The following is a 23,965-nucleotide window of genomic DNA, read 5'->3' on the forward strand; positions in this document are numbered from 1 at the left end:
CTTCTGCTACAGGGACTTGTTGCATGGGATATTACTCGGAGTAGCACACCAGTTCCTGATGTCTGCTGGCACAGAATGAAGGGCTGGGTATAGGCAGATGCAGTCTGTAATGACCATTTCCCAAAAGGATATCTGATTTCTAGCACAGGCCATGAAATTATTCCATGTGGCATTCACCTACTTGTACTTCCCTCGATTGTGTGAAATTCCTCATGTCCATTATTTGACAGGGTCCAGTACCTGATTTATTTTAAGCAGACTGAAGCCTCAATTAAAATTATAGACAAGGAATTTTCAGACAAATGTATTAAATTAAGCAGTGTTTATCAAGTGTTTCCGTGTGTGAGGTACTCTACAAGTACTGATGCACTCCAGGACCTCCTACAAATAATGTCACACTCCCAAGGACCCATTACAAATGCTGTCACATTCCAGGGACTCTCTACAAATATTGTCACAACCTAGGGATGCCCTACAAATACTGTCACACTCCCAGGGATTCCTGACAAATACTGTCACATTTCAGGGACCCCTTACAAAGCAATTCTGTATGCAAAGTATTCTACAAGTACTGAAGCACTCCAGGACCCCCTACAAATACTGTCACATTCCAGGGACCCCCTACAAGTTGTTACGACCAGGTGAGAAAGGTGTCTAGGGGTCTTTTGCTGTCTTTACCTGGTCTTATTGTGACAGGGTTTAATTTTAAACACACTGTGTTTTGAGCTCCCCTTTTGTGAATCCTTGTTCACAGTTTCCAATTATAAGGCAAAAAAATGACCACAAACAGGCTTTCTTTGGTTTAAAGCAAAAAGATGAAATTTATTAAACCTTAAACTTAAACTCTAATATGGTTCACTCCTACGGAAATATGACACGCCCACGCTAGCATGCACACGCGATATAAACATGCAGATAGGGACAGAAAAGAGCAGAAGAAAAGATAAGTAGAACAGTTTGAGGCAATATCTTGTTACATATTTCTCGAACTCGCTGTAGTCCTTGATTGAAGATATAGTCTTGCGTTTCATTGGGGCCCAGTATTCATCTTAAACCTTGTTCACATAGGAGACTGTTCTCTCTCTGAGTTTATGTCTTCACAAGATTCAGTTCTGTGGGAAAGAGATGGAGGCAGGCAGACTGGAGAGATGTTCTCAGTTCCCGGAGAGATCTTTACTTCATGAGCACATGGTTTTGTCTCTGTTTTAATTCCTTTGTTGGGAGTTCAAATTCAAAAAAACTCCCAGGTTGCCCAGCAGGCTAGTCATGTGACTAGCTCCTTATATGGAACAGTCCCTTCAAAATCCTTTGTTGGAAGTTCAAATTCTCTGCAACAGCCATAGTCATGTGACTAAAACTGGTTTGACTACTTCTGTGTATTGGGGAAGCAACTGCTGGGGTTCCAATTGTTTCAACATTGTCTTGTACTATGCAAATATCCTTCCAGTCAGGGCTTGCAATGTTAAGTTTTTGTTCATGTGGCGAAATAATGTGTGCCTCAGTCTTGGCAGTTGGGAGGGTTTGCCCGACAAAGTACTGTCACATTCCAAGAACCCTCTACAAATATTTCACACTCCCAAGGACCCATCTACAAATACACTCACACTCCAGGGCTCCTTACAAATGCTGTCACACTCGAGGAACCCCCTACAAATATTATCACAATCCCAGGGACCCTCCTACAAATACTGTCACAATCCCAAGGACCCCCCCCCCCCCCCCACCTACAAATACTGTCACATCCTAGGGGACCCCCTACAAATGTTGTCACACTCTCAGGGAACCCCCCCTCCAAATACTGTCACACTCCCAGGGGACCACCCCCCCCCCCCAACAAATACTGTCACGTTCCTGGGGACCCCCTACAAATGCTGTCACACTCTGGGAATCCCCTACAAATACAGTCACATTCCAGGGACCTCCGACAAGTACTGACGCACTCCCAGGGACCCCTACCAATTTTTTTGTTATTCGTTCCTAGGATGTGGGCATTGCTGGCTAGGCCAGCATTTATTGCCCATCCCTAATTGCCCTTAAGAAAGTGGTGGTGAGTTGCTTTCTTGAACCGCTGCAGTCCACAGTGCTGTTTGGAAGGGAGTTCCAGGATTTTGACCCAGCGACAGTGAAGGAATGGCGATATATTTCCAAGTCAGGATGGTGTGTGCCTTGGAGGGGAACTTGCAGGTGATGGTGTTCCCATGCATTTGCTGCCCTTGTCCTTCTAGTTGGTAGAGGTCGAAGGTTTGGAAGGTGCTGTCCAAGGAGCCGTGGTGCGTTGCTGCAGTGCATCTTGTAGATGGTACACACTGCTGCCACTGTGCGTCGGTGGTGGAGTGAGTGAATGTTTGTGGATGGGGTGCCAATCAAGCGGGCTGCTTTGTCCTGGATGGTGTCGAGCTTCTTCAGTGTTGTTGGAGCTGCACCCATCTAGGCAAGTGAAGAGTATTCAATCACACTCCTGACTTGTGCCTTGTAGATGGTGGACAGGCTTTGGGGGGGGGTCAGGAGGTGAGTTACTCGCCACAGGATTCCTAGCCTCCAGTTTCTGGTCAATGGTAATCCCCAGGATGTTGATGGTGGGGGATTCAGCAATCGTAATGCAATTGAATGTCAAGGGGAGATGGTTAGATTCTCTCTTGTTTGAGATGGTCATGGCCTGGCACTTGTGTGGCGCAAATGTTACTTGCCACTTATCAGCCCAAGCCTGGATATTATCCGGATCTTGCTACATTTCTACACGGACTGCTTCAGTATCTGAGGAGCCGCGAATGATGCTGAACATTGTGCAATCATCAGCGAACATCCCCACTTTTGATCTTATGATTGAAGGAAGGTCATTGACGAAGCAGCTGAAGATGGTTGGGCCTAGGACACTACCCTGAGGAACTCCTGCAGTGGTGTCCTGAAATTGAGATGATTGACCTACAACAAGGTCCTTTACGCTAGGTATGACTCCAACCAGTGGAGAGTTTCCCCCCTGATTCCCATTGATTCCAGTTTTGCTAGGGCTCCTTGACGCCATACTCGGTCAAATGCTGCCTTGATGTCAAGGGCAGTCACTCTCACCTCACCTCTTGAGTTCAGCTCTTTTGTCCATGTTTGAACCAAGGCTGTAATGAGGTGGCCCTGGTAGAACCCAAACTGAGCGTCAGTGAGCAGGTTATTGCTAAGCAAGTGTCACTTGATAGCACTGTTGATGACACTTTCATTCACTTTACTGATGATTGAGAGTAGGCTGATGGGGCGGGTTGGATTTGTCCTGCTTTTTGTGTACAGGACATACCTGGGCAATTTTCCACATTGCCGGGTCGATGCCAGTGTTGTAGCTGGACTGGAGCAGCTCAGCTAGGGGAAGCAGTGGCGTAGTGGTATTGTCACTGGACTAGTAACCCAGAGACCCAGAGTATTGTTGTTCCTTTAGGGAAAGAAGTCTGCTGTCCTTACTTGGTATGGCCTACATGTGACTCCAGATCGACGGCAATGTGGTTAACTCTTAACTGCCTTCTGAAATGGCCTAGCAAGCTACTTAGTTGTATCTAACCTCTATGAAGTCAAAAAGGAATGAAACTGGATGGACCACCCAGCATCGATCTAGGCACTGGAAACCACAATGGTAAACCCAACCCTGTCGACCCTACAAAGTACCCCTTATAACATCTGGGGGCGTGCCAAAGGTGGGAGAGCTGTCCTACATACTGGTCGAGCTGTATCCTGACATAGTATACTCACCGAATCATCACTTACAGGCAATGTACCAGACACTGCCATCACCATCCCCAGGTATGTCCTGTCACGCGGGCAGGACAGACCCAGTAGAGGTGGTGGCACAATGGTATACAGTCGGGAGGGAGTTGCCCTAGGAGGCCACAACATCGATTCTAGACCCCAAGAGATCTCATAGCATCAGGTCAAACATGGGCAAGAATATCTTCGGCTGATTACAACCTACCTACACCCAACGCCCCCTCCCCCCCCCCCCCCCTCAGCTGATGAATCAGTACTCCTCCAACAGCACTTGGAAGAAACTTTGAGGGTGGCAAAGGCACAGAATATACTCTGGGTGGGGGACTTAAATGTCCATCACCAAGAGTCGCTGGGTAGCACCATTACTGACCGAGCTGGCTGAGTCCTAAAGGATATAGCTGCTAGACGGGGTCTGCAGCAGGTGGTGAGGGAACCAACAAGAGGGAAAATATACTTGACCTCGTCCTCATCAATCTGCCTGCTGCATATGCATCTGTCCATGACTGTATTGGTAGGAGTGACTGTTGCACAGTCCATGTGGAGACCAAGTCCCGCCTTCACATTGCAGATACCGGGTGGCGTGGCACTACCACCATGCTAAATGGGTTAGATTTCGAACAGATCTGGCAATGCAAAACAGGGCATCCATGATGCGCTGTTGGCCATCAGCAGCAGCAGAATTGTACTCAATCACAATCTGTAACCTCTTGGCCTGGCATATCCTGCACTCTGCCATTGCCATCAAGCCAGGGAACCGACCCTGGTTCAATGAAGAGTGCAGGAGGGCTTGCCAGGAGCAGCACCAGGCATAGCTCAAAATGAGTTGTCAACCTGGCGAAGCTACAACCCAGGACTGCCTGTGTGCCAAATACCAATGTACTTCAGACACCCTTCTTTACAAGTACTGACACACTGCAGGGACCCTTCTACAAGTATTGAAGCACTGCAGGGACCCCTCTACAAGTACTGAGGCAGTGCAGAGACCCAACTGCAAGTACTGATGCACTGCAGGGACCCATCTACAAGTACTGAAGCAGTGCAGGGACCCCTCTACAAGTACTGAGGCAGTGCAGGAACCCCTCTACAAGTACTGAGGCAGTGCAGGGACCCCTCTACAAGTACTGAGGCAGTGCAGGGACCCCTCTACAAGTACTGAGGCACTGCAGGGACCCCTCTACAAGTACTGAGGCAGTGCAGGGACCTCTCTACAAGTACTGAGGCAGTGCAGGGACCCCTCTACAAGTACTGATGCACTGAAAGGACCCCTCTACAAGTACTGACACACTGCAGGGGCCCCCTCTACAAGTGCTGATGCACTGAAAGGACCCGTCTACAAGGACTGATGCCCTAAAAGGACCCCTCTACAAGTACTGACACACTGCAGGAACCCCTCTACAAGTACTGATGCACTGAAAGTATCCCTCTACAAGTACTGACACACTGCAGGGACCCCTCTACAAGTACTGATGCACTGAAAGGACCCCTCTACGAGTACTGCCACACTGCAGGGACTCCTCTACAAGTGCTGATGCAATGCAGGGACCCCTCTACAAGTACTCGCGCACTGCCGGGACCCCTCTACAAGGACTGATGCACTAAAAGGACCCCTCTACAAGTACTGATGCACTGCAGGGACCCTTCTACCAGTACAGACACACTGTAGGGCCCTCTCTGCAAGTACTGTTGCACTGAGAGGACCCTTCTACAATTACAAACATAGTCCTTGGAAACCCATGCAAATAATGTCACACTCTTAGGTCTTCCTTCAAATTTTGACATATCTGCAGGTGCTCCCTCCAAATACTGATAAACTATGAGGGAATCCACTGTAAATCTTGGCACAGTTCTATCAATTACATACAAGTACTAACTTGCTTCCAGGTCCATTCTGGAAATACTAGCATAGTCCCTCGAATACTGATACGCTCATGGAGACCTCATGCAAATATTAACACATTCCTAGAAACCCCCTGAAAATACTGACACACTCACACAGAATCATAGAATGGTTACAGCACAGAAAGAAGGCCATTCTGCCCTTGGTGTCCGTGCTGGCTCTCTGCAAGAGCAACTCACCTAGTCTCACTCCCTCGTCTTTTCCTTGTAGCCCTGCAAATTTTTCCTCTTCAGATAATTGTCCAATTCTCTTTTGAAAGTCATGATTGAATCTGTTTCCACCACACTCTCAGGCAGCACATTCCAGATCCTAACCACTGCTGTGTAAACAAAAAGAGCCACTGAAAATACTGCACACACAAAGGGAAGCCTCATAAATGTTTGCATATATCCTGTCCTTATTTTTAGAATATAGTGCCTGTTAACCAATGAATAGCAATCTAATTATATAGAATTTTTTTTTTAATTGGTAAATAAAACATCAAAAATAACATACCTATAAGGTAACAAATACAGAGATCTGACTGAGGGGAGCCTCTCATGGATGGATTTTCAGGTTGAGGAGCTCCGATTTGAAACTTATGTTATTAAGCATTCAGGTGCTAATATTGCACCGCAGGATTTCAACGAACAAGTTGCATTTATATAGTGCCTTTACTGTAGAAAAACATTGCGAGGCACTTCACAGAGGCATAACCAGACAAAAATGGATATTGAACCAAAGAAGAAGTGACTAAAAACTTGGTCAAAGAATTGGGTTTTCAAGAGGGTCTTAATGGAGGAAATTCTAGAGCTTAGGGCTAAAACATGGCAACCGATAGAGTGAAGGGGTAGGAATGGGCAAGAATCAGAGAAACAGAGTCATGGTTCTGGGGGTGCTGGTGGGCTGGAGGAGGTTTCAAAGCCATGGTGAGATTTAAACATAAGGATGAGAATGTTAAATTGGACTTGTTTACGAACCAATATAGTTCAGCAAGGACAGGAGTAATAGGTGAGTGAGACTTCAGACAGAATAGGATATGGGTAGTGGAGGTTTGGATGAGCTGAGGTATATGGAGAATTGAGAATGGGAGGCTGATCAGGAGAGCATTGAAGTGTCAAATCTGGAGATGTCAAAGGCGTGGATTGAGTTTCAGCAGCAGGGGTATGCGATGTTATAACGTAGGTGGTCTTCATGATAGAGAGGATATGGGTTTGGAAGCTTGAAATAAGATGGCAAGATTGTGAACAGTGCAGTCAACCTGAGACAGTGGTCAAGAAGGGGGTTAAAATTGGTACTGAGCATGGAGTTTGTGATGGGAGCCAATAATAAAAGCTTCAGTCCTAAATTTAACTAGAGGAAATTGTAGATCACCCAAGACTGGATGTCAAACAAGCACTGAGAAAAGAAAAGCAGTGGAGCAGTCAAGAGAGGTGATGGAGAGCTAGAGCTGTGTGTCATCAGCATATATGTGGAAACTGACCCCATATGTTAGAATGATGTTGCATGTAGATGGGAAGGAGGAGAGGGGGACAAAGATAGGTCCTTTGGGGACTGAGGTAGCAATGCTGGCACAGGAGGAGAAGCCATTGCTGGAGATGCTTTGGCTACAATGGCATAGGTAAGAGTGGAAACAAACAGGGTCAGTCCCACTGAGTTAGACAAAGGATGAGAAACATTGGAGGCAGATGGTGTGGTCATGGTCGACTATGTCAAAGGCTCAGAGAGGTTAAGGAAAGATTATGGACCATCATGGTCATAGTCTCAGAAGATGCCATTTTTGACTTTGATTAAGGCCATCTCAGTGCTGTGGCAGGGGTGGAAACCTAATTGAAGCGTTCCAGGAAAGATGGGCACATATTTCGCAGGCATCAACACGTTTAAGGACTTAGGAGAGGAAAAAGACGTTGCAGATGAGACGTGCTTTAAAAGGACAGAGAGGTCAACGTTACATTTCTTGAGGAAGGGCGATGATGCCAGATTTGAAAGATAGGAGCTTTGTCCATGAGGAGAATAACCATTTACAATGTCACCTAGCATGGTGGCTGGGAAGGGAAGTTGGGTGGTCAGCAGTTTCATGGGAAAAGGGTCCAGAGAGCAAGTGGTGGGTCTCCTGTTAAAGGTGGACTTGAAGCAGGCATAAGATAAAGTAGGAGAGAATCTAGAGAAATATAGGTATCAGGGCTATGGCAACAGCAATCTAGAGGAAGGTGGGTAAGGTGAAAGAGGGGAAACAGTTGAACAGATGGTCTCAATCTTAGTGGCAAAGAAGCTCATAAACTCCTAGCACCTGTTGGAGGGGAGAGAGTGGTTTAAGAAGGCTGGAAATATCTTTGTTCTCCAGGATGATCCTGGAGTAATGGGCAGTTTCAGCAGAGAAGAGAGAGGCCCAATAATGTTTGATGTGGCCCAGCCAGATCTAGTGATGGGTTACCCCAGTGACGGTTAATATCTGCAAAAAGAATCTGTGTGTGAAAGAGATCCCAGCAATACTGTGCTAAAGAGGGAATTTCATTAACAACTTTAAACTGAGAAGTATCATGAATTCTCATGTGAAGACAACAAACCAACAGAACATAATTTCTCATATAACGTGGGTTACTTTCCAATAGCAAAGATCTTGAATGCCTGTTTGAGCATTTTGATTGTTTTAATTGTTGCTATTTGAAGAATGACTGACTATTGCAATTAAATCATTTTTAATTAATCCTGCATGTCCTTTTTTTCTCCTCGGCATCTCCGATGCTTCTGTAGGTGGATGAACCGTCTGGGACTAGCTGCTATTGGGTACTCACCTGATGATAAGGTGACCAGACCGGACGAAGGTGAGCTTCTGTAGGTGGATGAACCAACTGGGACTAACTGCTATTCTAACAAAGACAATTAATGTAATAGGAGCTGGGAGAGGGAGGAACCACTGATTACGTTTACGTTAGAATGTGAATAGCCATCAACTAATAAGGTAGGCCCACCGGTTCTCACATGGGAATGGGCTGCAATGTCACAGTGCAGAATAAAATGAATGTAGTGTTGGCATCCTTCCATCTATGAAAGATAATGGACACGCAGCAAACAATCCATTTAGGTGGGGTGTCTTCACTTGGTGCACCTTTGCTGATGGCTGTGAAGGCCAATCCTTGAGAGGCAGGTTCTGCCACAAGTGCTGCACATGAAACTGCCAAGGGATGCTTTGAGTTGTTGTTTTTGTTGTTGCTGTCTGTCGCCAAACTGCTGTAGCCACTGGTCATCGTGGTAGTGCACACAAGTCCACAGGATGTGTCGCCATTTCCCTCTTTTGCCAGCTAGTGACTCCCAGGTGCAATAGTTGAAATTTAGGAACTTCATGTCACGCTTGCAAATATCCTTGAAGCGGAGCTTTGGGCACCCACTGGTTGTCTGGCCCCGGTTTCTTCACCATACAGAAGGTCCTTGGGCATGAGACCATCTTCCATCCTGCGGACGCATCCAATCCACCAAAGCCACCTCTGTTTGATTAGTGCCAACACACTTGGGAGCTCTGCCTTTAAGAGGACTGCCACATTTATGCTTTTGTCCTGCCACGATATACCCATAATGCCATAATGCACCACAGACAATGAAGATGGAAATCATTGGGCTTCTTTTACTAGTAGCTCTAAGTCACCCATGTTTCACAGCCATACAACAAGGTGCTGAGAACACAGGCCTTATAAACCATCAGCTTGGTCCTAAGGGTCAGCTTGGTGTTATCCCATGTGCATTTTGCGAGTTGGCCAAAGGTGGTAGCTGCTTTCTCAATGTGTGTATCGAGCATCAAGGGACTGATTGTCACTGTGAATCCAATGATTTAATTGTCTATGATTCTGGTCAAGATTCATTAAGAGGAATAGGCAAAATTTGATCCTTTTTAGTTCTACCAGTGTTCCATTCCTTTCTCCGGGTCTTCCCAAAATTTAGCCAATTATCACCTCCTTTACTCAGATCTTGACTTTTGCTCAGGTTGCTCGTGAACTCTGAAGCAATGAACTCCCGAGTTCTCTTGCATTAAAAAGGTAGGGCATGTGTACACTTAACCACTGAATCTGGAATTCCCCTCTCCACTATTTTAATGGTGATAACCCTCCATTTATTTTAAACTGGTGAAACTAGGAGAGATTTTATTTCTTATGTTTGAGGTGAATTTTGGATTCATTGCACACAGGCCAAATATTCAGTGATAACTGAGGAATTCCTACCTTGACATTTTTTCCCTGGATGAGTTTTTCTTATATTGGTTTCTGGATGTGTGCAGTGCTGGCAAGGCAGCATTTATTGCCCACCCAAGTTGTCTTGAAAAGATTATGGCCCCCATATTTCCTCGGGGCTAGGAAGAGAGTAGGTGTAGAGCAGGGGGTCGATGAGGATTTTCGGATGGGAAACCCAGATGTACAGGTTTCCATGACATCCTGCAGGAATTAAGAGCAGGGCATCTTTTAAATTTTTTCAACAGGTTTGCCATCAACAGCCAACCAGATTGACAGGCCAGCTGCCTGTTAGACAGGAAAGCATTTGGGGAGCAGATGTCAAGTAAGCCTGACATCACATTGTTTGGGGGGGCGGGGTGTTGCGGTGCTGTGTTGAACATCATGATTACAAGGCTGGGCATGGCCACAATGTCATCTGTAATTTTAGGGGACTTTAATGTAACTTTGATGGATACTCTGGAGAAATGGGTGAACATTTGTCTGGGGAAGTCAATCTGATCTTCTGCTGGTGAACCTCTGTGGAAAATCCAGGTGACGATGTCAATGGGGCTGACTTCCCATAAACTGTGTCTTGTAATTTTGAGAATAATTGCAACAGACATGATCAGATATCTGCAAGATGTGGCTGAATTTTAACCCAGAAATATATGGGTTGGGGTCAGGACAGATGTTAAAACTTTTAAACTCTGAAACCAAATCCCAAACCATTCACTTCGGGCTTAGTGGTGGCAGTACAAGGAGGCAGGTTGGCAATTTAAATATTTAATAAGGCTGGCAGCCTCTGATTTAACAGGGGCTGGCTGGATTTCCCAGATATCGGGAAACCTGACAGCTATCGGGTGGTGAGGACATCTTCAGGGATAAGCCAAGTGCCTCTCCAGCATGGCTTGTGAATCAGGAGGAGCAGGAGTGCTTCCTCCCAGACCCCTTAAGCTCCATCATCAGATCCCAACCCCATATAAAGACCCCCAGGATCCAGGATCAGAGCTCCCCTGAGGTTGTGGTGTGGTGGTCCCGCATGGGGTCGGGTATCGGGCCTACCTGTTCCTGCAGCCTGCATTCTGCCCGACTAGAAGCCAAGCATGTCTATCAGGTTGACTTCTAAACAGGGAACCTGTTAAGGAGAAAAGATGTAGCTGCGGAAATAAAATTCCACAGCATGCAGGGAAACCCAGACTTCCAAGTTTGCCATCCAAAACTCTGCACCCCTCTCCCCATGCAAACGGCCCCTGTTAATATCCAGGCCAAAGTGTTTTATCACAATCACATAGGTTGTGGAAATATTTATATCAATCACTCAATGGTTTGTGAGAAGAAGTTAATCCTGAGTGCTGCTTACAGTTTAACCATGACTGCAGGACAAGGGGACATAGAAACAAACTGGTACAAGAAAAATTCAGGGGAAGCATATAGGATTGATTTGGATTGGTCATCAAGGTGGGGAAACACAGGCCAGACCCCGGGATCATTCAAGAGGCAATTAGATGCTATGATGGGGAGGACTGTAAAATTCTATGAAATGGTGGGCTAAATAGCATACCTTATCTGCACTTATCTTTAGCTAGATTCTTCCACTTTAATCCCATGGACTGGTTTTGATTGATTTTGCTGGTCACAATGATAAGTAATATGCATCACTGATACTCTCACACTCTTCAAAACATACTTGCACTCCACCTACTCCTCATTTGTGGCCCTTGACAAATGTAATCCTGAGGCTCCGGAGCTAGGAAGCTGTGCTGTCCCCACTCTTGTTCTTGCTATCCAGATGAGAGAAAGCAGGGGAATGTGGCTCAGAAGTTGAGGTTATACCAGCATTCATAGCACCAGTGAAAGGGCTCTATTAAATCTATAGGATTTACATTCCTTAGCAATTACTGTTGGAGAAATACATAACAAACCTATCGGCAGCTTGCATTTAAAATTGTAAATGTCTCTTGATCCGTTGCAGAGACAGAAATGGATTGCGAGCAGTAGCAGGTAGAGACTGATAATATGGTCAAAGAGGAGAGCTTTGCATGTCTGCTATTTCAACAGAAGTCTGCTTATTTTAAAATAGGCAAAAGCCTCCATTAAAATAGAAAGAGTTGTATAAATGTATTCAACATTCATCTTCAATCATCATTCCAAGGCTGCAGTTTCTAGAGTTTCAAAGAATGAGAGGTGATCTCATTGAAACTTTCAAAATTCTTACAGGGAATGACAGGGTGGATGTAGATAGGATGTTTCCCCTGGCTAGTGAGTCTAGAATCAGGGGACAAAGTCTCAGAATAAGGGGTAGGCCATTTAAGACTGAAATGAGGAGGAATTTCTTCACTTAGAGGGTGGTGAATCTTTGGAATTCTCTATCCCAGAGAGTTGTAGAAGCTCAATCATTGAGCATGTTCATGACAGAAATCGATAGCTATCTGGATACTAATGACATCAAGGGATATGGGGATCGCGTGGCAAAGTGGCATTGAGGTAGATGATCAGCCATGATCTAATTGAATGACGTAGCAGGCTCAATGGGCTAAATGGCCTACTCCTGCTCCTATGTTCTTATGTTCCTATGTTCCTAACCAGTATATCAGTCTTCTCCCCTTCCACAGGAACCCACTTTGTATGGTATGGGTATGATAGTGTCATCGTACTGAACTCACAACCCAGGGTCACGAGTTCATAATCCTAGCATAGCAGGTTCTGAAATTGAATGTGATAAAAAGCCCAGCTGGTTCATGGATGTCCATCTGGGAAGGATGTTTATTTAATCTGGTCTACGGGTGACTCCAGTTCCACATAATCTGATTGACTCTGAAGTCCCTTTGAAATAGCTTTGCAAGCCACTTGGTTGTACATAGCTCCACTGCAAATTAGTATGGATTTACCAGCAAAGCCCACATTCCTTGCACAGAACAAAAAAATAAATTTGCAGGCTATCATCACTTTCCTTCAATTCCTGGGAGTTGCCTTTAAACATAGGAACATAGGAAATAGGAGCAGGAGTGGGTCATTCGTTCCTTCAAGCCTGCTCCGCCATTCAACTAGATCATGGCTGATCTACCTTAATGCCATTTTCCCACTCTATCCCCAAATCCCTTGATATCTTTAATATATAAACATATCAATGATCACAGCGTTGACAATAAGTTGAATAACAATGTCAAAATGCAGTCATGAATTGAGAAACTGATCACTGAAGATGGTGAGAGCTCATTCAGAACGTGCTTCTTAAACAGGAGCTTTTCGTTAAGGCAACCACTGAAAAGATTTAAAATGCCACAAAGATGAAAATGTTAAATGTTCACCCTTAGTTCTCTTCGGTAAACCTTGCATTTATGTTTAATGTAGTAAAAGCTGCAGGAACTTCAAACAACAATGTCTGGCAGTAACAGAAAAAATGTATTGGACTGCAGTAAAAACACTGTGATGATGCCTAAAGAATTGTATAACCCAATCCAACTGAAAGCAGACAGTCACAGCTGCATCTGTACACCATGGCAAGAACAGATTTCTTAGCTGTATTGAAATGCTAACTGAACCTAAATTATGACTGTGTGGACAGAATAGTCATTTGATATTTCAGTCATTGTTCCAAATTTCCCACAGCTGGATAATGCTGCTGAGGCTGCAGACTGAGCTCTCCTTTTACAGGGTCAAGAAAACTAGCTCCAGCATGATTTTGTCTTCCTACAAACAGCCAATGAAACAGCAGTGGACAGGAAGATTAGAATTAGAATTAGAACATTACAGCGCAGTACAGGTCCTTTGGCCCTCAATATTGCGCCGACCTGTGAAACCATCTGACCTACACTATCCCATTTTCATCCATATGTCTATCCAATGACCACTTAAATGCCCTTAAAGATCCAGTCCCAAGACCAGAAATATCACCTCCACAATCTTGAATTCCTAACAATAGGGAATATATTGAAATTGCATCTATAAAATTATTAGTAATCAAATTTCCTTAGCATATGAGGCTATAAATTGCTATTTATGGTATTACAGCTTAATATGAGATAGGGAATAGAGATGACATTGGTGTATTTGGAAAAAATAACACCAACATGGAATGTATCTCTAAGATTTAATTTTATTTTTTTTGCAATGTTCGTCATGAGTAGCTATTCCAAAAACAGAATGTAGTTGCGACAAAAGCTTTTTTGCCTTTGGCCATCATTTCATCTCACTGCGAGAGATAAAATAATAGGGACCCAGGTTTGATGAATGGACATGTTTGAATCAAAACTGTAGAGAAAAATTCTTTATATTGAAGATTTAATTGGCTATAGGAGAGATTCTAGGCCTAAAAACCCATGGGCCAACATCCCAGCATATGTGCCTCACCCGTGACCTCATCAATAACGGCAGGGTCAGGTGACAGTCATTTGATATTAATAAAATAGCCAAGCTTCTGCACTTGGTGGGGTGAATCTCTGGTGCCTACTTGTATGAAGAGACTGCAATGCAGTGGAGAATGCCAGATCTTGAGGAAGCGAGAGGGCCTGGGCTGGGCCTGGACCCCAAGTGGGCCCCACAACCACCACTCTAGCCTGCTCTCACTCAGTGTACTGGTTGCCAATGCATTGTCAGGCAGATTCCTGGGCAAAGCTGAGGAAACTCCTGGTCTTGCGAGTCCCTGATCCTGGTCACATCCCTTTCTACTCCTCTGACCTTGTTCGATGTAGACAGAAGCAGCCAGGAGAAAGACTGGACCCACCGTATCCCCTGGTGGCCTAAGTCATGGCCCTACTGCCACATATCCTGACAGAACTACAAGAGGACTGCGCCCAAAATATCATTTGATATTTTCACCTCCTCCATGTTGAAAATGAAAACATTATTGATGTCAAGATTTTGGTTTTGCAATAAGGCCTATAAATACAGCACCAATAGCACAGGAGAAAGAGAAGTTTTCTGTAGCATCAGTGATGGTTTCAATTCTCGATCTGCAGGAACACAAGGGAGTCTGGACTTACACTGTTTAACTGCTGTGACCTGGTCAGTCTGCTTGCCTCTCTTTGTACTGGAATCCTCAATCCTACCCTTGTGAGGCTAGCACAGAGGGCTCTCTCCCAATTACAAAGCCCCAGATTTGGTAAATCAATGAAATGACTGCCCTGCTGTGTCTGACACAATGTGACTTGATCCAAACAGATGACCATTGACTTCTGGATTTTAAATAAGATACAGGCTTCACAGATACTGGAGCCTGAAAATGGCAGTGGATGCTGTTATTGTATGCGCATTTATCACATTTGCACTATTTCCTCTCTCAGCTATTTTAATGGAGGTGTCAATCTGCTCACTTGGAATTAATAACTAATTTATGAAAATAGCAGAGTAAGGGAAATCTAAATTAGCAGGAACAATAAGTTGTGTAAATAGAAGTAGGAAGTTACAAAGGGATACAAACAGATTAAGTGAGTGAACAAATCTGTAGCAGATGAAGTTCACTGTGAGGAAAGGTGAGCTCATCGACTTTGGATCCAAGACTAACTAGAGGCTAGAATACTGAATGAGTACTTTGTATCTGAAAAAAATCAGTAGAAGTGGAGATGGTAGAGGTAATGGATGGGGTGAAAATTGATAGGCAGGGTAGACTGGAAAGGCTGGCTATGCTTAGTGCGGCTGTAAGTTGTCTGGTCTAGATGGCTTGCATCCCAGGTTGCTAAAGGAAGTGTGAGTGGAGATAGCAGGAGGGCTTGTCATAATCTTTCAATCTTCCCTAGATACTGGGGAGCTACCAATGGATTAGAAAGTGGCAAATGTGACATCCTTATTCACAAAAGGGTATAAGGACATTCCTAGTAATTACGCTGGTCAGTTTAATATCATTGGTATGGTTTTCAAAACAATAATCAGGGAAAACAATTAACAGGTACTTGGAGAGGTTTGAGTTAATGAAGGAGAGCCAGCACAGATTTAGAGTCATTTATTTATGGCACAAAAGGAGACCATTCAGTCCATCGAGTCCACACCAGCTGTCCGTAGGGCAATCTAGTCAGTCCTATTCCCCTGCTCTGTCCTCGTAGCCCGACAAGTTTATTTCCTTCAAGTGTCCATCCAATTTCCTTTTGAAATCATTGATTGTCTCTGCCTCCACCACCCTCATAGGCAGCGAGTTCCAGGTCATTACCACTCGCTGCATAAAAAAGTTTTTCCTCACATCACCCCTGCATCTCTTGCCCAAAACCTTAAATCTGTTTCCCTTAGTTCTTGTACCATCAGCTAATGGGAACAGTTTTTCTTTGTCTACCTTATCCAAACCTGTACATCTTTATCAAATCTCACTTCAATCTCCTTTTCTTCAAGGAGAACAACCCCAGCTTCTCCAACCCAACATTGTAGCTAAAATCCTTCATCCCTGGAACCATTTTGAAAAACCTCCTCTGCACCAAGGACCCTCATATTCTTCCTAAAAGCATGGTGACCAGAACTGAATGCAATACTCTAGTTGTGGCCCAACCAGAGCTTTTATAAAAGTCCAGCATAACTTCCCTGCTTTTGTACTCAGTACCTCTATTTATGAAGCCCAAGATCCCATATGCTTTGTAAAAGTCAGATTGTGCTTGACTAATATAATTGAATTTTTTGATGAAGTAAAAACATCAGAAATAGGAACAGGAGTAGGCCATTCAACCCCTCGAGCCTGCTCTGCCATTCAATAAGATCATGGTTGATCTGATTGTGGCCTTAACTCCACTTTATTGCTAACCCTCCCCACCACCCCCCCATAACCCTTGATTCCTTTGTCAAACAAAAATCTGTAACTTAGCCTTGAATATATTCAATGGCCCAGCCTCCACTTCTCGCTGGGGAAGAGAATTCTGAACACTAGCGACCCTCTAAGAGAAGAAATTCCTCCTCATCTCCATCTTAAATGGGAGACCCCTTAATTTGAAACTGTGCCTTCTAGTTTTAGATTCCCCCATGAGGGGAAATATCCTCTCAGCATCTACCCTGTAAAGCCCCCTCAGAATCTTATTATGTTTCTCAATCTCCTAAATTCCAATGAGTGTAGGCTCAACCTGCTCAACCTTCCCTCATAAGACAAACCATCCCAGGAATCAGCCTCATGAACCTTCTCTGAACTGCTTCCAATGCAAGTATGTCCCTCCTTAAATAAGGAGACCAAAAATGTGCACAGTACTCTAGGTACGGTTTCACCAATACCCTGTACAGTTGTAGCAAGACTTCCCTACTTTTATACTCCATCCCCCTTGCAATAAAGGCCAACATTCCATTTGCCTTCCTAATTATTTGCTGTACCTGCAAGCTAACTTTTTGTGATTCATGTACAAGAACACTAGATCCCTCTGTACCACAGCATTCTGCAGTCTCTCTCCATTTAAATAAGATTCTGCTTCTCCATTCCTCCAGCCAAGATGGTCAAACTTACATTTTCCCACATTATAGTCCATCTGATAATCTTTTGCCAATTCACTCAACCTGTCTATATCCCTTTGCTGACTCTTTGTGTCCTCCTCACAACTTGCTTTCCTATCTTTATATCATCAGCAAATTTGGCTACAGTACAGTCTGTCCATTCATCCAAGTCATTGATTTAGATCATCAATAGTTGAGGCCCCAGCACTGATCCCTGTTGCATTCCCATAGCCATCCTGAAAATGGCCCATTCATCTCGACTCTCTGGCTGGGAACTTGTGGATGCGGCAGGGCTCCCACTTGAGGCCAAAAAGGTGGGGAGCCTATTTGCACCCCCTCCCCCTCCGCAATCTTCCATTGCTCCAGAGTTGATACTTCCAGCACCGGGATCTCTGTCCCTTTAAAGACAGGCATCCTGCCTCCAAGAGCTGCTGGCCAGTCAGTGGGCTGGCAGCTGTTAGTCCCAGCAGTGCCACTGGGAACGATGGCCACTGCTGGGACTGCAACCCCGCTTCGAGAAGAAGAGGAAGGACGGCCCCAAGCAAAGGTAAGTTTTTTGTGCCTCGCTGGGGGTGATTGGTCAGGCTCCAGCGAGAGGCAAGGGTGATCGATTGTGTGGATGGGCATGTTGGGAGTGGGGGGGGGGGGTGGGGGGGGTGCATGTTGGGGGTGGTTGGAGCATCGGGGTCAGCCCTCCGCTGGGCACAGGGTACCAGATCAGGAGTGCGCCCCTCCTCCCCACCCCACCAGGCCATCAGAAAGCCACCTACTTTTAACAGGCGGCTTTTCTCGGGTCTGGGCCACCCACCAGCCAAGGGTAAAATTCCCGGGGCAGCGGGTAGAGGTCCTTTAAGTGGCCATTAACTGGCCACTTAAGGCCCTAATTGGCATGGGACGGGCAAGAGGGCCATTTTTCGCCACCACCACCCCGTGTAAAATAGCGGAGGCAGAGTGTATCGGGAAGGGCCCCCCCCCCCTGCCAGAGCCTCCCGTTCCATTTTACACCGCCCCCCGCCACCATCCTGCTCTTTGTGGGGTGGGGGGTGTAAAATTCCAGCCTGTGTTCACTCTGCCTGATTGTATTATGATTTTCCAGATGTCCTGTTACCGTACCTTTAATAATGGATCCTAGCATTTTCCCAATGACAGACGTTAAGCTACCTAGCCTATAGTTCCAGCTTTCTGTCTCCCTCCTTTCTTGAACAGAGATGTTACATTTGTGGTTTTCCAATTCTCTGGGACCTTTCCAGAACCTAGGGAATTTTGGAAGATTACAGCCACTATCTCGACAGCCACTTCCTTTAAGACCCTCAGCTGCAGGCCATCAGATCTAGGAACTTGTCAGCCTTTAGTCCCATTAGTATTCCCTTCACTTTTTCTCTAGTGATAGTGATTGTTTTATATTCCTTCCTCCCTTTTGCCTCCTGATGTTCTGCTATTCTTGGAATGCTTTTTGTGTCTTCTACTGTGAAGACAGATACAAAATACTTGTTCAAAACCCCTGCCATTTCCTAATTCCCCATTATTAATTCGCCAGTCTCACCCGCTAAGGGACCAATGCACACCTTAGTTACTCTTTTCCATTTTATGTATTTGTAGAGCGTTTACTGTCTGCTTTTATATTTCTTGCTAGTGTTACAATCCCGTTAGGGACTGTTAGCTTTTGAAAAGAGAAAGTTGAATTCCCAATTATTACTGGAAGAATTACGTCACAAGATTTCATGTGTTAAACAAAAAACTTTACTGTACAAAAGTTAAACAAAGCAAAACACTACTAACTACTAACTTAACACTACAATTTGGAAACACCTATATTTTAAGCTTAAAATCTGAACAGAACATGTAGGTGTATACTCTAAATCTCAACAGAACACTCCTATTTGACTGTTACTTCCACCCCAAGAATTTCCCTATATGTTACAGGATTTTGGCAGTTTGTTCACGTCTCCTGGGACCAATCTAAAGTGTACCTTAGCTCTTAGGAATTCACTTCAATTTCCTTAATTTCTCAGCTGTCTTGCGAGGTATCAGATCTCCCAGATCTGGACTTCTCAGCTTAAGCACAGGCCTGCCTCAAAATAGAAACACCCTAGTTCCCGATGACCTCTTTGCTCCTGAGTCCAGCTGACTTCCAAAAGCTAACTGCTTGTCTGAAGCCAACAGCTTTTCAAAAGCCAACTGACTGACTGTGTCAGCAAGCACACAGATCAAAAACCCTTCAGGCACCCCCTGCATCATCTATCCCCATAGCACTGTGGTACATATGGGATGTCCTAGATAGCAATTTAAACTAATTATTTCCAATTCAAAGTCTTCTCTTTGATCTGGGAAATCATATGAATAATTTATAACCCTGATTGAGTTGGCTGCAGACATACCATCTCCATCAACAAGTTAAGAGGGGCTCCCATTGTGTAGGGTCTTTACACTTCCCAATATGACCTTATTAAATAAACATAGGCCACCCTTTGATTTGTAACGTCCCGAGGTTTGTTTGCCAGCCTCTCTAACCAGGTGTTTTCATTTGTCTTGCATTAAAAAAATCAATTCCAAATTAAAAGTTACCTCTAGAAAATGAATATAAACCTTGAACCAGATGATCGTAACACTAGTTTTCTCTCATAATCCAATTTCTCTCTTTTGTTCGTGTAACAGAGAAGGTTGATGAAGAGAATGCAATGGATGCTGTCTCTATGGACTTTATAAAAGCATTTGACAAACTATCACAAAAAGGCTGGTTAACTAAATTGAGGCTCATGTATTAGGAGGGTCAGTGTCAGCTTGGATTAAAAAATTGTCTTTGGGACAGAAAACAGAATGTCATGGTAAAATGGTTGTTTTTCAGACTAGAGATTAGATTAGAGATACAGCACTGAAACAGGCCCTTCGGCCCACCGAGTCTGTGCCGAACATCAACCACCCATTTATACTAATCCTACACTAATCCCATATTCCTACCAAACATTCCCACCTGTCCCTATATTTCCCTACCACCTACCTAAACTAGTGACAATTTATAACGGCCAATTTACCTATCAACCTGCAAGTCTTTTGGCTTGTGGGAGGAAACCGGAGCACCCGGAGAAAACCCACGCAGACACAGGGAGAACTTGCAAACTCCACACAGGCAGTACCCGGAATCGAACCCGGGTCCCTGGAGCTGTGAGGCTGCGGTGCTAACCACTGCGCCACTGATAGTATACAATGGTGTTCCCCAAGATTCAGTGCTAGGACCACTGTTTTTTTGATATAAATACTTGGATGTTGGAATAGAGAGTAAAATTTCAAAATTTGCCAATGATTGGAGGTGCGCCAGACAATGAGGATGATACCAATGGACTGCAACTGGACATAGCTAGGCTGGCAGAATGGGCAGAAAAGTGGCAGATGGAATTTAATATAAAGAAGAGCGAGGTGATGCATTTTTGGCAGAAGGGATGGGGAGAGACAATATAGACTTAATGGCACAGTTCTAAAGAGTCAGCAAGAACAGAGGGACCTGGGGGTTCATGTGCATAGACCTTTGAAGGTGGCAGGACCTATTGAGAGATGATAGAAAAGCTTCCTAAATAGACAGAGTACAAAAACAGGGATGTTATGCTGAACCTTTATAAAGCTCTGGTTAGGCCACAATTGGAGTATTGCTTCTTGGAACAAAGGAGATTGAGGAGAGATTTGATAGAGGTGTACAAGATTATGACAGGTTTAGATAAGGTAGGCAAAAAAAGATGTTCCCATTCACTATGGTACAGGACTAGGGGGTCATAGATTTAAGGTTTTAGGCAAAAGGTGCATTGGGGGAAGAGAGGAAGCGAGTGGTAATGATCTGGGGTTCCCTGCCTAGGAGGGTGGTGGAAGAGGAGATGATCAATGATTTCAAAAGGAAATTGAATGGGCACTTCAGTGAAATAAACTTGCAGGGCTATAGCGATAGAGCGGGGGAATGGGACTGCCGGGATTGCTCTGCAGAGAGTCGGCGTGGACTTGATGGGCCAAATGGCCGCCTCCTGTGCTGTTATGACTATATAATAACAAATATGAATACTTTTGGAATGGAGAAACACTAGGAATTGTGGGGCAGCAAAACAGATTTTTGGTGTCCAGATGCACATCACCAAAACCAGGTAGTGCACTGGTACAAAAAGTCATTTTTAAAACGCTAATGGATTGTTGGCCTTTATCTCAATTGGACTGAAGTACCAGCGATGAATTTTGGTTCAGCTGAATAGAGCCTTGGTCGGGCCCCATCTGGAGTGTTGCGTTCAGTTCTGGGCACTGGACCACAGAAAGGATATATTGGCCTTAAGAATACAGCGCAGATTATAAGGGCCAGTTGTATAAACTTGGGTGGTATTCCCTTGAACTTAGAAAGCTAAGAAGTGATCTGATCCAGGTGTTTAATATGATAAAGGAATTTGAGAGGATAGATAGAGAGAAATTATTTCCTGTGGTGGGAGAGTCCAGAACAAGGAGGCATAATCTTAAAATTAGAGCTGGGCCTTTCAGGAGTGAAATCAGGAAGAACTTCTGTACACAAAGGGCAATATTTAATAGACGGGGGTCTTGCCTGCCGGCTGAACAGCCAGCAAGAGCCCCACGTCACCTCTTTGCGGGAAGGCCCGCTGTATTACATATGAATCAGGCACTTAGCTAGGCAGCAGCAGCCCTAGCCCGGAGATGGAAGTCCTGCCCACTGACAGCTGCTGGCCAATCAGAGGCTGGCAGCTCTTTTACTCAACAGCGCTACTGCGGAGGCAGTGGCTGCTATTATGCACCCACCCGAGGCCTAGGATCATCGATGGACCCAGGCCACATGTGAGTGATGGCTGGAAGGATTTCGCAGGGTGGGGGTCACTGGGGAGGGGGAGGTAGGGGGGTTGGCAGGAAGGACAGGAGGGTGGCTCTCAGTGGGCCCCGCCTTCCCGATGCTGGGACCCTCCATTAGGCACTGAGTGCCTGTAAACGAGGGACCTCCCTGCCCACCCCCAGGAGCCGGTAAGCAACCCACATAGGTTTACCCATCATGCTCCCCGCGTGGTGACAGGCCTGACCACCGTTGGGCTATTACCGGCAGCAGCATTAATTGCCCACTTTAGGGCCTCAATTAGGAGGGTTGCAGGAAGGCTGTTCATGGGCCTTCCTGACAAGGACTAAATTGGGGTGGAGTTAGGAAGGTAGTGGGCTCCCCACTCATAGAGTCATAGAGTTATACAGCACAGAAACAAGCCCTTTGGCCCATCGTGTCTGTGCCGGCCATCAAGCACCTATCTATTCTAATCCTATTTTCCAGCACTTGGCCCGTAGCCTTGTATGTTATGGCATTTCAAGTGCTCATCTAAATACTTCTTAACTGTTGTGAGGGTTCCTGCCTCTACCACCCCTTTAGGCAGTGTGTTCCAGATTTCAACCATCCTCTGGGTGAGAAAAGTTTTCCTCAAATCCCCTCTTCACCTCCTGCCCCTTACCTTAAATCTGTGCCCCCTGGTTATTGACCCCTCCACTAAGGGAAAATGTTTCTTCCTATCTATCCTATCAGTGCCCCTCATAATTTTGTATACCTCAATCAGGTCCCCCCTCAGCCTTCTCTGTTCCAAGGAAAACACTCGCCACCATCCTGTCTGATTAAATGCTCTCCCTGCCTTCAAACCCACCACAGGAGACAGCATTAACTCCAAAAGAAAGAGTACTGGAAATTTGGAACTCTTTCCCCCAAAAGGCTGTAGATGTTGGGTCAATTTAAATTTTCAAGACTGAGATTGATAGATTTTTGTTGGACTGTGAAGCAAAGGTGGGTAAATGGAGTTAAGATACAGGTTATAGAATCATAGAAAGGTCACAGCACAGAAGGAGACCATTCGGTCCATCGTGTCCGTGCCAACTATCTGCAAAAGCAACTCCCACTCCCCCAAACTAACTGCTGCAAGCATTGAACCTTAGGCTTAGCGGATCCACAGTGGGCAGCATTCAAACTTATACGGTGAAATCCCATGGGATTTCCAGTCCCAACATCTTAACTACTCCGCCATCGCAAAAGCACAATAGTAGTTTCATGGTCATCATTACTGAGACAACCTTTTATTCTAGGTTTATTGAATTAATTGAATTTAAATTCCCCCAGCTGCTGTGGTAAGATTTGAACTCATCTCTCTGGATTATTAGTCCTGGCCTCTGGATTACTAATTCTGTAATATTACCAGTGTGCTACCGTTTTCATCAGCCATAATCTAATTGGACAGCAGAACTGGATCGAGGGGCTGAATGACAGCCACCTGTTCCCATGTTTTTTTAATCTGATACAAATCATTTTAGTATGCTAAAATCTCTCAGTGACTTTGTGGCATATTGCCTTTTGGGGTAATGATATGACCTCATCCTACCAGTTATGTCCAAATAAACACTCAACTTGGTGGGATATTAACCAACTCTTTTTATTTCCAGTTTTCCGTCAAAGAATTGTTATTTTTACAATATACTTACTCCCATCGGGGCCATCTGGTGTTTCGGTAACAATATGCAAGTAACGTACACATCAGGATGAGATTTTCATGGATAGAAAATTGGGAATGCCACCCAACCCTTGATAGGCAAATTTCTGCACAAGAAATGTGTATATTCATAAAATTAGTCTTCCCATCATTTGAACTATGTTCCACAACCAGTGTTTTTTTTTCCCAGTGTTAACGTAAATACAAGGGAGGGAGTAAAGGGGGAATCAGAGGATTTCCTCTGCTGTATGTGTGATTGAACTGTC

At 44.8% G+C, this 23,965-nt stretch overlaps 1 protein-coding gene across 1 annotated transcript in view; it reads left to right on the plus strand.

Annotated features, from left to right (window-relative positions):
• si:ch211-26b3.4 (connector enhancer of kinase suppressor of ras 2) overlaps positions 1-23,965 on the plus strand; it is an 867,895-nt gene that overhangs the window by 819,191 nt on the left and 24,739 nt on the right. Inside the window, exon 21 of the mRNA XM_068047793.1 lies at positions 8,375-8,445. Coding sequence (XP_067903894.1) covers positions 8,375-8,445 — 71 coding nt within the window. The remainder of the gene's footprint in view (positions 1-8,374; positions 8,446-23,965) is intronic.

The sequence above is a fragment of the Heterodontus francisci genome, chromosome 15 (assembly GCF_036365525.1).
Source record: "Heterodontus francisci isolate sHetFra1 chromosome 15, sHetFra1.hap1, whole genome shotgun sequence".
Classification (NCBI taxonomy): Eukaryota; Metazoa; Chordata; class Chondrichthyes; order Heterodontiformes; family Heterodontidae; genus Heterodontus; species Heterodontus francisci.